Below are 14,974 nucleotides of genomic sequence, written 5' to 3'. Positions count from 1 at the left end.
TTTGCCTATCATCCAGTAGGGATGTTCCGATACCATCAAAGTATCGATACCTACTCATTTCGATAGTACTCAAATCTTTATTCGATACTACTTATGTGAATACTCCTAAAGTATCGATACTTACTGATATCGATACTTTTAGCACTTTTTTTCTGCTCACGTAAAAACAATTAACGTTGAAGGACAATAATTAAAACGAAATTGAGAAGGAAAAAGATATTCTATTATAAAATTTTGCGTCACGTTAAGTACCTACTTTAAACAAAAAACTCTTTGGCATCAAGATTGCCCAAAATCAGTAACTTTTCGAGGTATTTTGGAGACAATCTGTTCCCTTGTTTGGTTACTATAGTTTATCGAAGCTTGTTTGAGATATTATTGCACCGGCTTTGGAAAAAAGGCACGCCTCATCCACACCGCGCCGTCGCGTCGCCGCTACGCGATGGATGAATACCGGTAACTGAGCGAGTGGGCTTTTACTCTCTCGTTCTGTATAATGCGTTCGGAAATTTTAAACTTTTTAAATGGTAATGCTGATTCGATTTGATACCAAGTACTTTTGTTTCGATACCGAGTATGTATCGCAAGATTGATTCGATGCTAGAAATACTTGGTATCGAATCAAAAGTATCGAGTACTTACTCGTATTTACTAGTATCGGAATATCCCTATCATCCAGTCGATAAATTAAATCAAAACAAGTAGGTTATATTTTGAGCTTTCTTGAAAATTATAGAAAATAATCCAAAATGAGACTTACGCAGGCATTAAAAAGACAACATATAGATTTTATGTTTAAAAAACATTGGCTAGTTCAAGGCAAAAGAATACCAATTGACACGGGCGTTGAAAAAAAATTGAAGGATATGGGTATTGAGGTTCAAGATGCTCTTGAATTCGTAAAAGAAAAACGGGAAGAACGCGAACAGTATGTGCAAATCGAACAAATTATTAAATAGCATTTAATTTAATGTATCAACTGTCTTCACATTCAAAGAATTCTGTTACAGCATACAAATTATAGGACCTTACGAACAACCGTTACCTTTAGACAAGAATCATCCAAATTATAAAGCGAAACCGTGTCTCACGCTAAACCAAGACAACGTCCTTCTTGAAGGTTTATCGCAAGCGCAGGTCCTAACTAAAACTATAATAGCTCAAGACAAACTTCCTCCAAAAATCGAAGAACTATCACGACTACCAGCTCCGGCTGCTATTCACGAAAACGTAAAAAAAGCCATATTAACAGCTAATGTCTTTGATTGTGAGCAGAAAAAATTACCGAAAATCAAAGACCCACAGCGACCAGCTTATAATTTTCGTCGAATACTGGGCATCACTGATAGCAGACGAAAGTGAGTACAAAAAAACTGTATGCTTTATGTATAATTTTAGTTTAATAAAAGTTTACAGTGAATATAAGAAAGCCTATTAAATTACCTAAGTTAAAAAAAAATACAGTAGGTAGACAGAAAATAAAAGAGCAAATACATAATTCTTGTTTAAAATTTAGATATAATTTAGATTATTTTCTATTTATAATAAAAAAACTTGCATTATAAAAGTAAGTAAAGATAGCTAAATAATACAAAACAATAAAATTGTAAAGTAAAATTTTACTTTTTTTTAATACATGTGACAGCTGAGCAATATGATGAATGAACATTATCATTTTTACCTGAATATAATAACATTTTAAAATATGAAGCTGAGCCAAACTTTTCTCCAAAAGCAAAATTTCTGCAAAATTATAATTTGCATAATTACTGGTGGTAGGGCCTCTTGTAAGTCCACACGAGTAGGTACCACCACCCCACCTATTTTTGCCATGAAGCAGTAATGCGTTTCAGTTTAAAGGGTGGGACAGCCGTTGTAACTATACTAAGACCTTAGAACTCATATCTCAAGGTGAGTCGCATTTACCTTTTAGATGTCTATGGCCTCCAGTAGCCACTTAACACTAGGTGGGCTGTGAGCTCGTTTATCTGAGCAATAAATAACAAATAAAAAAATATGCAAACTTATCCTGGAAAGTTGTTATGCAATAATAATTTAGACATTGTTAAATATCTACTGTTTATTTGTAGCTACTGCTGCATTTTGTTAATGCTAGTTGTGAATTGAAACTTGCATTTCCCCATAGAAAAAAAGCCATAGTCAACCTGATGGTATGTTTTAGAAACTTCAAATAAACATGCACCTTAGAGCTTGCCATACTATAAAGATAATTTTGAGACAATAATTATAAGTAAAATTAGTGAAAGCTAGATAATTCTGAGGGCTGTATAAATTTTGCTAGAGAGAATATTCTACTTTCATGTAATATTCTCTCCAGTTCTTTATTTTACTATGAATATGTGTTTTATTTCAGCCAGATTTTTCTGTCAAAAATAGTTTTATTTTATTTTAATTATAGTCCAGTTTGCAAACATTTGATTAATAATAAAAACGTGGAAAGTTTAAAAAAAGATCTATGTTTACAAAAAAATACATAAACTATAGCAGCAATTCTCTAATTTTATGACACAACCTTATTTGAATATCATAGGAATATTAAATATCATGAGAGTGCATAATTTCCAGGTTCAAAAAAATAAATAATGTTCATTATTTTTTATTTTATTGTAATAGTTATTGATTGTACAAATTATCTATATTATACATATAATATTTAAGAAATCTGTGAAAATATCCTATGTTAATCTCTTCTAGTATTAGTAACATAGAATACAAAATATTTTTTATCTAAATGTATTTATTTTAGCCAAATATTAACTAACAAATTACTACAACTTGTTGAGAAAACCAGTGATAGAGAAGTGACCCAAAACAAATATGTTGTAAATGATGTTGAATGTACAACAATATTTGAGAAAGAAGATGACCTTTTACAGTTCCAGGATGTATCAAACATACTAGTTACAAGCGCTAAACCTGTTCAACATGAAGTTGAGAAAGACATACCTTTTGTTGAAATACCAAGCTTGTACCCTGTAAAACATACTATCACCATGCCACATAATCATTTTTACAATAATACCAGCCAGTATCGTAAGTATTGATGTTCTGAAGTATACCATAATTCCATCAGTAATGGAGTACTAAACCTAACCTAAAATGTATTCATTCTCGCTTTCAGTTACAGTTGATTTTGTATACTTTAATATTAATACAAATACCAGCAACAGCAGATTTTGCAGCAAACAGGGCTGTGTTGGCATTGGTGATGTCCATGAGCAATGGTGACTACTCACCGTCAGGGCGGCCGTATCCTAACCAACCACACCGACCAATACAAATTAATAATCGTCTATTGTGTATTCATTCATTTAAATAAAGTATTTTATTTTCAGCTTTTAAACAAAAGGTTCAAGTAAAGCATCCTCATACAACATGGTTACATTTTAACAGGACTGAAGTGAAAAACATATATGGGGAACCAGTCACGCAGAATCAGATCTTAGGTCGATCTCTTACTCATGCATTCAATGTGGCCAGCTCTTATGCAAAACAAATGCATGGGGTATGTAAAACCATTTGTAAAATATGCTTTAGGGTTAATTGTAGAACCTCAAATCATTCTCATATTCCTTTGACTGCAATATGATAGTGTTTTGGTTGAAGATAGGGTTGTCACTCCAATCTACCATAGACTCGGCCGGTATAGATGACAGTATAAGCAACAAGGTTTTCAATTGAGATGTCTTAATAGCGTTGATTAGAGTGATTAGAGTTGTTGAGAGATTGTAAATACACATATGAATATTAAATTTCTTGTAGTTTCCTGTAACCTCTTCCATCAGTGAGGCAAATATTGTTTTATTGCTTGGATCAACGACCTCAAGACCCAGCTGGTGTTGTGATGACCAGAGCCCATATACAACGTAAATCCCGCCACTTTGAGACATGATTTCTAAGGACTCCGTTTTTATAATACAACTGCTACTGCACCCATCAAACCGAAACTCGTTAGTGCTTCACCGCAGAAATAGATAGGGTGGTGGTACCCGTGCGGTCCTACCAACACCAATTACGTCAATTATAATTTCGTTGGTTTGATTGTTATTGCACGATGTTATTCCTTCACAGTGAGAGTCAATCGTGAACATTTGTAAAGTACGCAATTTCATTAGAACAATCCGTATTTGCCTGCGGGATTCGAACACCGGCATAGTCACATCGCTTGATACGAATGCACCGAGCCATCTATCTTTTAGGCCACGACGACTTACAACCAAAACAACCATTTCAATAAGATTCCTTCACTAGTTATGACATTTCACTAATTTCTTCCATTCCCCAAAATTAATTATTTTATCAGAGTTATATTAACGTTAAATCCAGTATGTCAAGGTTGTGCTTTGAACACTTAACGCCCACATTACAAATATTACCTTTTAGTCTCTTTCCGAACCATTCAAAGTATTCACAGCATATTATAAACATTTTGAAGTTTAATTTGAATAATAATTTATTTATGAGTCATGTTAAACCATTCTCAATTAGGTGACACAAGTTTAGTGTTACTTAATAAAACAAGATTCAAATAGTATTTTAACTTTTCAGGAGGATGTCAAAGACCTGCCAGAGCCGATATTCGTCAATTGTATTCAAACGGATGGACAACTATATCATTTCGGAGTATTACAACTTAACACTTTGAATGTTGATGGTAATGAAGGCATAAAAAATGTATGGTACTGCAAAAACAACATGAAACTCTATGATTCAAGCAGATACTTTAGTGGCATGCCGGTCCTCGAAAATTATAACAACAAAGTCTATGGATATATAAATGCGTTTTATAATAGTTAATTCTGTAATATTTAATAAATAGTCTAGTTTAAAGAAAATAAATAATTGTTTCACTTTGATTTATTTTGGCAACATTAAGCATTGATAGGGTTACCAAGAAAAATAGTATGTAATGTATTTATGTATTCATTATATTTACAGAACATAAATACGACTCCATAATCATAACCGATCAAGAATACACAATGCTTACACATATCAAGACACTTTGTACATAAATAATGTAATAATGAAAATCAATGATAGTCTCAAACATAATAATACAAAATATGCTTCATTTATCCAAGGTAAACTTTTGCAGTCGACGTCTTCTCAACTCCTCGGTGTCGGCGTCAGTCTTGACTCTGAAAAAATTTAATGTTTGCTTAAGAAACAATATTTTCTTACATATTAAATTATTTGAAATTAAAGTAATCCCTATATAAATAACAAAAGCTTAAACCACCAATACCAAACTGTAAGCACAAGGTTTGGTTTGAAGCAGTCAAGGAACTGATAATGGAATGACATTTATATCCCACTAACTACATCAGTAAACAAGAGTTTACCGATAACTACTACTAAAATCATGATGATAGCATTTTTTAATGAAAGATTACTGCTTGCCCGGAAGCCTTTTCAATTTAACCAGGGCAGGTAGACGAAGGCAGGGTAGGCAAAGGCTCAGGCCAATCATGATGCTTGCATGACCTAATTCTATTCAATATCTGTCCAATAACAAAAGTATGTGAACCTTATGGTTAATAATGACATTAGTAATAATTCTAAGCTCTAAACCATAGAAATTTGAAAACAGTTTTAAATAATAATTATTACTAAAATTTTATGGTTTTTTGAATTTTTTTAACAATGATAAATAATCATAATGTTAAAAAAATGTTTTAAGCGTATTACCGCATCATTTAATCGACCATATTTAAGTATAAATTAAGTAATTAATATCTAGGATACATTGATGGTAACTGTCTGCTATAACATACCTATCGGAATCAGTTGCGTCGGACAACTCCTCAGGTTTGATTTCCTGTTTGCTGGTCGACGGCACCGGAGATGGCGACCTGTACTCAGATGTACTGGGGACTACATCAGGTTCAGTTTTTACTTTAACTTCAGAGACAGGGTCGGGTTGACTGAAATATTTGAATTTGCATTGTATTGAAGTCGTCGTGGCCTAAGGGATAAGACGTCCGGTGCATTCGTGTTGAGCGATGCACCCGAGTTCGAATCCCAGGTTGGTACCAATTTTTCTAATGAAATACGTACTCAACAAATGTTCACGATTTCCCACAGTGAAGAAATAACATTGTGTAATAAAAGTAAAACCCGCAAAATTATAACTTGCGTAATTACTGGTGGTAGGACGTCTCGTGAGTCCGCACGGGTAGGTACCATCACCCTGCCTATTTCTGCCGTGAATCAGTTATGCGTTTCGGGTTGAAGCGCGGGGCAGCCGTTATAACTATACTGAGACCTTAGGACTTATGTCTTAAGGTGGGTGACACATTTGCGTAATAGATGTCTATGGGCTCCAGCAACCACTTGGCACCAGGTGGGCTGTGAGCTCGTCCACCCATTAAAGCAATAAAAAAATAATAGATGTACCCTATTATAATATGACAACTGTCAGTTAATCTTGGATTCACAATAATACGAGTGTACATTCAATGTGGTTGGGCTCTCTTGGTATTCGAAGTACAAGATCTTCACCGCAGCCCTGGCACCGTCACGTGAACACTAAGGTCAATATCGCAATAGTATTGAGTAAATGGTTCACTTACGTTTCGGTTTGTGTGGCAACACTAACGTTATTCTGAGCAGAGTTAGCGACGACTGTAGAGTACTGCTGCATGAGGAGAACAGAAGCGTCCAGCATGGCCTGGATCTCGCGTAGCAGCTGCAACCAATACAATAATTGGTTCGGTAAAACATCTCTAGCTGATAAATGTACCAGTTGCGTAATGCTATATAACAAATCTATATATATAAAAATAAATTGCTGTTCGTTAGTCTCGCTAAAACTCGAGAATGGCTGGACCGATTTGGCTAATTTTGGTCTTGAATTATTTGTGGAAGTCCAGAAAAGGTTTAAAAGGTAAAGATAAATATGAAAATGCTAGGAATTAAATAAAATTAACAATTTTGTTTTCCCTTTGATGTGTCCTTCGTCGGACGGATTCCTTTTGTTTGTTTTAAGTTTATTTTATCCAAAAGTTTAGGTCTTTTATTTATCGATTGAGGCACTACGAAGTCTGCCGGGTCAGCTAGTAACGAATACAATATTCAGAATAGTGAAAACGGTCTGTGTGCTTAGTGCGAGTTTTTTAACGTTCTCGATAGCGTAAAAGTTAACCCAATTTTGTATGCAGTTAGAACAGCGCCCCTAGCGGCAAACGTAGGCATCGTAGACGATCCCATACAAATATGAGCTAACTGCACAGTTGCCAGATGGGGGGGATTCCCTGCAAATTCGGGGGGGTTTTCGACCTTGGGGTAAAATTCGGGGGGAAAGATTCTTTGGGGGGACATTCGGGGGAAAAAGTTAGTTGGGAGAAATTTCGGAGGTTTTTTGAGTATCGACAATTCATCCATAAACACAATTCGCAATTACTATTAGAATAATTATAATCTACTATACTATTCACAAGTCAATATTATAAAGGACAAATTATGCAACCAAATGGCAATAGAAACTGCCGAAGCGGTTCTCAGGATTCGACTTTCACTGCCCAATAGATGCATAAATTTTGTTCCCACATCGGACATGTTAAATATCTTTAACTTTGAAAACGTGTATGCTTTAAATAATAATAACGAAAGTGAATATGATTGTAATAATTGTTTAGAGATGGTTGAAGGTTTATAGGGACAGCTTGATTAAAAAATAAAAGAATCTTTTTAGATTTTTATTTCTTCTTTAAAATAAGTAAAAACTGTTTTTGGGTTTTTTTTCTTCAAAAATCCCATTTTCGGGGGGTTTTCGAAAAAAGTTGGGGGGAAATTCACACGGTCATCTGGCAACACTGGCTAACTGTTACGCTATCAAGAACGTCAAAAAACTCGCACTAAGCACACTGTTTTAATTGACTTCTGTATAGTGTATGAAATAAATGTTTACACGGATATTAGTATACTTGAGACTTTTTTACTATAGGTCGTGAAGTTTCAAGTGAGCATATACTCAATCGCTATAGGTACTTTATTGCCCAATATTTCGTGAAAGCGATGAATTGTTTGATATAAAACCTGTAGACACCGATGGAGATACATCAATTTTAAGCATAAACAATATGCGTGACCAACAATTAACTATCGCATCGAGGAAAAAAAACAGTTCGACTATTAAAATAAATAAATAAAAATAAGTGATGAACTGTTTGTTTCCTTAACAGACTTAAACAATATGTCGAATTAAATATGAATGATTTATCTTTTTAAATTGTTAATATCGAGGGATACAATTTTAATTTAAAATTAGGGTTACGTGTTCTTATTAAACTCACATAAACTCGCCTCTGGTCTTATCGATATTACTACCTACATTCGCGTGTGACTCATAGTCACCCGGTACACTTATTAGGCATGTTGATAAATACTTGTTTACGACGTTTTGGTAAGGCGATAAAAATTCTTTAAAACTTAATAAAAATTTACGTTCTTTTACAAAACAATACAATCATTTTTTGAAACAAATCGGTCTGTCGAAATAATATAATGCATTCCCGGTGCACTATCGGTGCTTTTAGGTACCACAAGCACCGGTCACCGTTCTCGTCGAAACCGTCGCTGGCGACGAAGGGTTCGGCGAATACCCACAGAAACAGCTCACTGAGTTTCTCGCCGGATCTTCTCAGTGGGTCGAGTTTCCGATCCGGTTATAGATTCTGCGAAGCACTGCTCTTGCTAGGGCTAGTGTTAGCAACGTCACTAGGTTAGAGCCCCTTGAGCTCACCTATTCACCCGGTTACACTGGCATAAGTCCCTAGGTTACCAGCTTAGATAGAGGAAAAAAAATGACCCATTTTGACACTTTATAAGTGTGAGCGAGATAGACTGATAAACATGGTATGTGGCCTGAAGATTGAGTTCTTAACTCGACAACCACCGTCATAATTACATAAAATGTTTATTCTCTCTAACATACGTTCATATGCTATTATCGCCGAAAACGTAAAAATCGTACTGGGTTTTATTAGTTAAGAAGAATTTTTTTAGCAATTGAAAACCAACTGATCTATATACACCATGTCAAGTTTCAGCGACTGTAAGAAGGTTACAAATTCTATGTGCATATATATTATATAATAATATGTAGAATAGGGACCGCAGCGCATAAAATAAAAGTTACACTGTTCCAAAATCTTATGATATAATAATAATTAAAAATTAATTAACACTTTTATTACGCCTTGCTCATTTTTTATACCGCCTTCGCCATCTTCCTTTTCTCTGTCATTCTCCTCTCCCTTTGTTTCCGTTTTCTCTCACTCACATCTTAACGTTCCGTTCCACACTCTTTTCATACGTTTCGTTTTTACCAATCCTACATATATATTGGTACATGTTTACCTGTAATCTAGCCTCAATGTTCCGACGTTCGTTACCCTCCATACGTTGCAGCTCGGCAGTAGTGAGTACGGCGAGGTTGGCGGGTCGCGGTGGCGGCGGCGGGGGCCACGCCATCAATGCTGTGACCAAACATAGCTTTTAATCTAATGAACATATGGTCTGTTTTGTTTTGAGTTACGGATACAGCCATCCTGTTTATTGTGGCCTGTTCTGAAGGGACTTTATGACACATGCATTGTGACCTTCACGTTAAATATAAGGATTTAAGTACCCACTTAACACCGGGTGAACCATGAGTTCGTTTACATATCTATGCAATAAAAACATTAATTTTTCATTACCCTGGGCTGTTAGGTTGGTAATTATTAAGCTGATAATACCATATTGATAGGGGATAGATTTTTGATACCTTTCGTGAAAAAAGTACATAATGTTAAAAGTTTCTAAATAGTAAGTAGGTACTGATTTTCTATATTATTATTGACTAAAGTACATTTCAAAAGAAATTCATGGCAAGTTCTACACAATTTTATAGTGAAACTGACAGAAACATCAATGCAGTCCAGGTCTGCTAACGATTGCCTAATGAAGATCGCAGGCTGACGATTGACGAAAACACGTACGTGGTGGAGGCGGCATGTTGGGGAAGGGCGGCGGGGCGGGCGCGGCGGCAGGGGGCGGCGGGGGTGCGGCGTCGGGGGCGCGGGGCGCGGCGCCGGGCTCGGCTGCGGGCGCGCGCAGCACGTTGAGACGACACGTCGGGCACGTCTGCTGGCGCTGGAACCACAGGCGGAGGCACGCTGCGTGGAAAATGTGGTTGCACGGCAGCTTCTTCGCACCTGTATCATAACATAATAGTAAATATTAACATAATAATATGCAACATTAAAATTAAATACTAGTGGTATACATTATATTACACATATACATTATACTGGTGGTAGTACTTCGCGTGAGTCCGCACGAGTACGTACCCCACCTATTTCTGCCGTGAAGCAGTGATGCGTTTCGGTTTGAAGGGTGGGGCAGCCGTTGTAACTATACTGAGACCTTAGAATTCATATCTCAAGGTGGGTGGCGGCATTTACATTGTAGATGTCTATGGGCCCCAATAACCACTTAACACCAGGTGGATTGTGAGCTCGTCCACCCATCTAAGCAATAAATAAAAAAGACATATGGCATATTTACACAACATACAATAAACAATACAAAGCCATTGTTTGTGAAAGTGAAGGCAACAAACAATAAAGCAATCATCACTTTTATGCATCGAGATATTATACTTTGATGAGTATTTAATAAATCTCTAATAGAAGCTATCGCTTGAAAGAAATTTACAAAAAGTTTGTTATGGAGATCAGGTGTATGTATGTACTATATTTTGTTTGTAAAATTTTTTGTTTCTTCCAAAAACTAATAAATAAATAAAATAATAAATAAATATTTTACTAACAGTCACAGTAATACATCTGTGATGAGACTTTTGAACTGATTTTTATATCTAAATCATAAAATTAGATTAAAAAGAGGTGGGGTAATTTATTTCACTATTATAACAGAAGTCAGACATGTTAGAGGAACTAGCACTTGAATGTTAGTGATCATATTTGAGTCCCATAAAACCGAGAGCATGCGAATGCTTCATTATAACAAAATAATAAAGTCAAGCAATGTGAGAAAATTAAAGTCTGATAATCTTTAACATTGACCTTTATAACTGAGTAACATATTATGCGATTTTAGTAAAATTCATTCCAAACTTAACGTGACAAAAAATTTACAAATGTTTGAAAGACGTTTCAAATTAAAAGCATATTAATAAATCAGTATTTAACACACCTGCGATATTTTTATATCAAAACGCATTAACACGACATGTGACCTCGACTTTCGGTTTTCGAAAACGTATGAAGCGGTACAGAGTTACATTGCAGCGACCTTGTAGTTTATCTACACAAGTGCGTTTCTACGTGTTTACAATGTGGAGGTGTTTAAATGTCGTAACGCCACCTACTTGAATTACAAAAGGACTCATTAAAGACTATTGCAAAATAAAGAATCTCGAATACTTTTTCCTGTGATTGTCGCAAGATACACGAAATTCACCGATTTGATTCACTAATCACATAAAACTTTTAGTGCCAAAAATAATTATAAATCGTGTCCGAAGCCAATCTGATAAATGCTAAACGGATGCACAGAACATGAATATTAATTTTTATAAAATATATTAGGTCTTTACTATTCTATATAGATTGATTCTGTTTAACCTTAGATGATAGAGTGATGAATAACTCCAGGGTACAACTCAGCCATAAACTATCCTCAATCTGGGTTATTTACCCCAAAATTATTTATGTCTTCTAGAGTAAAAAGATCGGTTGTTTGTTACTTTGTTGTACATGGTTGGGTGATATTATTCATGCACAACACTGCCTAAACTCTCTGAACTAAGCTCATTCAAAACATACCTATGTTAGAAATTTCTGGTGTACATTACGTATGTAATTTTTTGTGATCACAGCTGCTTGTTTAATCAATAATATGTTTACTATGCTCAGTATACATACCAGAATGCATTTCCTCTCGACAAATAATACATTCATTATCAGCAGCTTCGAGTTCTGCTTGTGTCGCATCCGGATACAGTGTGTTCATATTGCGTATTGCACGTCGGGAGAGGACCACATCATTGTATGCTTTCTTGAAACTCCTGTACAGAGTTGTATATGTTGAAACATTTTAAGTATAAATAGTATAATTAAAAGTATTGTTTAAATTATCAGTGTCCTATGGATATGCAAATGAAGCTGATAGCAATTTTCATATAATGGAAATATTGATGAAAAAAGTATAATAATATACAACTCTTCATAGAATGTACCTTCAACATCTTCTTTTGAGAATTTGTCTATTAATATTTTTTATTGCATTGGACGTGAAAGCTACCATTATAGGATATGTATATTATATCAATATATTAAATTATTTTAAATCATTTTACAAACCAATTATTTGATAATAATAACAAAATACAAATCTCATACCTCATAGTTTCATACATGGGCCGGAATGCAAATAACGGAAGAGTATAAATGCGGACCATGACAGCTACAAATCCAATATAGAGAAGTACTTTCAAGAAATTTATAGCAAGTTCTGTGTACAATAGAACTGCTGCTTTGCTCTCCCACGGTGCTTCCCAACGAGAGTCGATGGCATGTAGAACATACTGTTAAAAATTTTGACATTACTACTAAAATCAACACACTATTATACAAGAAAACCGAATTATTTAATTACATATACATATCTTGTATTGAGATGACTGGGAACTTTTTGCTTCGCCCTAAAATACAAATCTTCAAGGGTTGCACTAATCACAGTATAAATATCTCTTAATAACAAAACATTAATTACCTTAATCAATATATTGGCAATCATGATTATAAGTATGCTGTACTCAAAACCAAATACCAGCTGCACCGATGGGCCTTTTGATGTAGTGACATGATACGCATGGTGAATGAAGTAGAAGTCTGCGTGTGCCAACAACATTAGCAAACTTAGAATCCTTATATGAAACACCCATCCAATAACAGGACTTCTCTCCATCTAAAAATATTCAGAAATTTATTGTTTTGCATGCTTTATATTGTAATAGATGAGCAGCAAATTCACAGCCCACCTAAACTTAACTTTCTAATTATTATTATTTTATTGCTTAGCTTACAGCCTACCTAGTGTCAAGTGGTTACTAGAGCCCATAGACATCTACAACGTAAATGCGCCACCCACCTTGAGATAAGTTCTAAGGTCTCAGTATAGTTACAAAAGCTGCCCCACCCTCCAAGCCAAAACTCATTACTGCTTCACTGCAGAAATAGGCAGGGTGGTGGTACCTTACCCATGCAGACTCACAAGACATTCAGTAATTACGCAAATTATAATTTTGCGGGTTTGATGCCAGTAACACAGTATCACAGTAACCAGTAACTACAGTATAACAGAGACCATAGACACCTAAATATTAATACTACTAACCAGCTTGAGGCACAAAATATTCCAAATGCTGGTGGTGCTAAGCAAATAATGGTGTTCCAATGAACACCAGTATTCTACCTCACAAATAATAATAAAAGATCGCTTTAAGTGAAATGCATTAAATACAACAGCAGTACCAAAACCTTAAAATAAATTTGAACTGAAAACGCTATTATTAAGTTTCAATAATTAACATCACTACTACATTAAAATTTGAAAAACGCAAGAAACTTATCAGCAATTAACACATAATAATAACTCATTAAATAACTCACATAATCAACTCTATCTTCAGCAAGCCAGTGGAATGCTTTCAGGAATAACAACAGTGTAAAGAGAGCAATGAACTTTGGATTGAAATCATCTCTGAAGACAGTAAATGCTAAGCACGTCTCTGTTATGGCATACCATGACCTTTCTATTAAATGCTGCAACAAATAATGAAAATTGGTATCATTGTCACTTACTTTTTAAGATTCAATACATTTCATTCGGTAATTTAGAATATTCCGTTAGAAAAAAATATAGAATATGTAGGCGAAATAGGCAATGTGTCTTCAAACAACAACTTAATTCAATCAACTTACCTCAAACTCAGCAGGTCGAAGTTGACCAAAGAATATTTTCCTTAGCATTTTTCCCACCAATAAAACTAAAATAAACGCTTGCAAATACATTACCTGCAACAAACAGTAACAATGATACTAATCACAAAATAAATCAAATATTCGAAAGGTCTTGCAAAGAGGTGAAGGTCTAGAAACTTGTAGGACAAGTAAATGCCAGTAAACTCCATGACACTAGACCACAACAAAACATAACAAGATTTATTTATGCTAATATATAGCTACACTTACTGCCATGCTTGGATTTGAATTTGTTAAATAAACTATCGAAGGGTAAAACTGTTTCTTTTGGTAATATGCATTGCCGATAACCACAGTGGTTAGCGCGAGACTGATCACCGTCGCTAACACTGCCTTCATTTTGATAGTTTTTAGGAGCTCCTTCGAAATGATATCTTCATGTGCCTCGTTAATTAAATTTCTATGCACTCCGAAATATATTAATAGTTCTTAAAAACATTTTCAAAACATCATATCGTATGTTCGCCTATGGTTCGCCTGAAAAAAAATATTTTGACGTGTTCAATGTTCATTTGTCAACTTTTCCTTTTTACAAAATGTTTACAGCAACTGGTGATTCGACTTTTAAGCAGATCTTTACAATTTACATAGTGCCTCTTTAGGCCTAAAATAACACTGCCACTTCAATTCACTTCCAATTGGTATCACAAAAAAATACTTCAAAGCTAACCGAAATTTTGTAGTAGCATTCTTTGAGTATAATTACATGATTGAATCAAAATAACCAATAAATTGGATATAATGAATAAATTGGACAATTAGCTCATGCAGAGTTTACATTACGAAATTAGTGTCATGCATGTGGAGCTCAGTTTCACGAAAGTAGTTTCGATATATGCGAAAGTAATTTCGTAAAAAAATGAGTGTCGCGAAATCCACAGTATCGCAGTAACCAT

The 14,974-nt window shown here is 34.8% G+C and overlaps 2 protein-coding genes across 4 annotated transcripts; one reads left to right on the top strand and one right to left on the bottom strand.

Moving 5' to 3' along the window:
* Positions 1–663: 663 nt before the first annotated feature.
* On the top strand, positions 664–4,863 carry LOC101744358 (large ribosomal subunit protein mL37). Its single transcript, XM_038020321.2, has 5 exons — positions 664–928; positions 1,011–1,358; positions 2,768–3,054; positions 3,357–3,526; positions 4,570–4,863. The coding sequence occupies exons 1-5, from the start codon at positions 750–752 to the stop codon at positions 4,816–4,818; spliced, it is 1,233 nt and encodes a 410-aa protein (XP_037876249.1). The 5' UTR covers positions 664–749; the 3' UTR covers positions 4,819–4,863.
* LOC100862840 (synoviolin-like protein) lies at positions 4,864–14,579 on the bottom strand. Of its 3 annotated transcripts, XM_038020176.2 has the most exons (11): positions 14,289–14,578; positions 14,019–14,111; positions 13,707–13,859; positions 12,808–13,002; positions 12,435–12,619; positions 11,958–12,100; positions 10,008–10,223; positions 9,385–9,503; positions 6,597–6,712; positions 5,799–5,948; positions 4,864–5,162 (listed from the first exon to the last, which is right to left on the bottom strand). In XM_038020176.2, exons 1-11 carry the CDS (start codon positions 14,415–14,417, stop codon positions 5,093–5,095), a joined length of 1,569 nt encoding a protein of 522 aa, XP_037876104.1. In that variant the 5' UTR covers positions 14,418–14,578; the 3' UTR covers positions 4,864–5,092.
* Positions 14,580–14,974: the final 395 nt, after the last annotated feature.

The sequence above is a fragment of the Bombyx mori genome, chromosome 25, assembly GCF_030269925.1.
Source record: "Bombyx mori chromosome 25, ASM3026992v2".
Taxonomy (NCBI): domain Eukaryota; kingdom Metazoa; phylum Arthropoda; class Insecta; order Lepidoptera; family Bombycidae; genus Bombyx; species Bombyx mori.
Note: the sequence above shows the minus strand (reverse complement) of the source record. Positions and strands in the feature narration are given on the sequence as shown.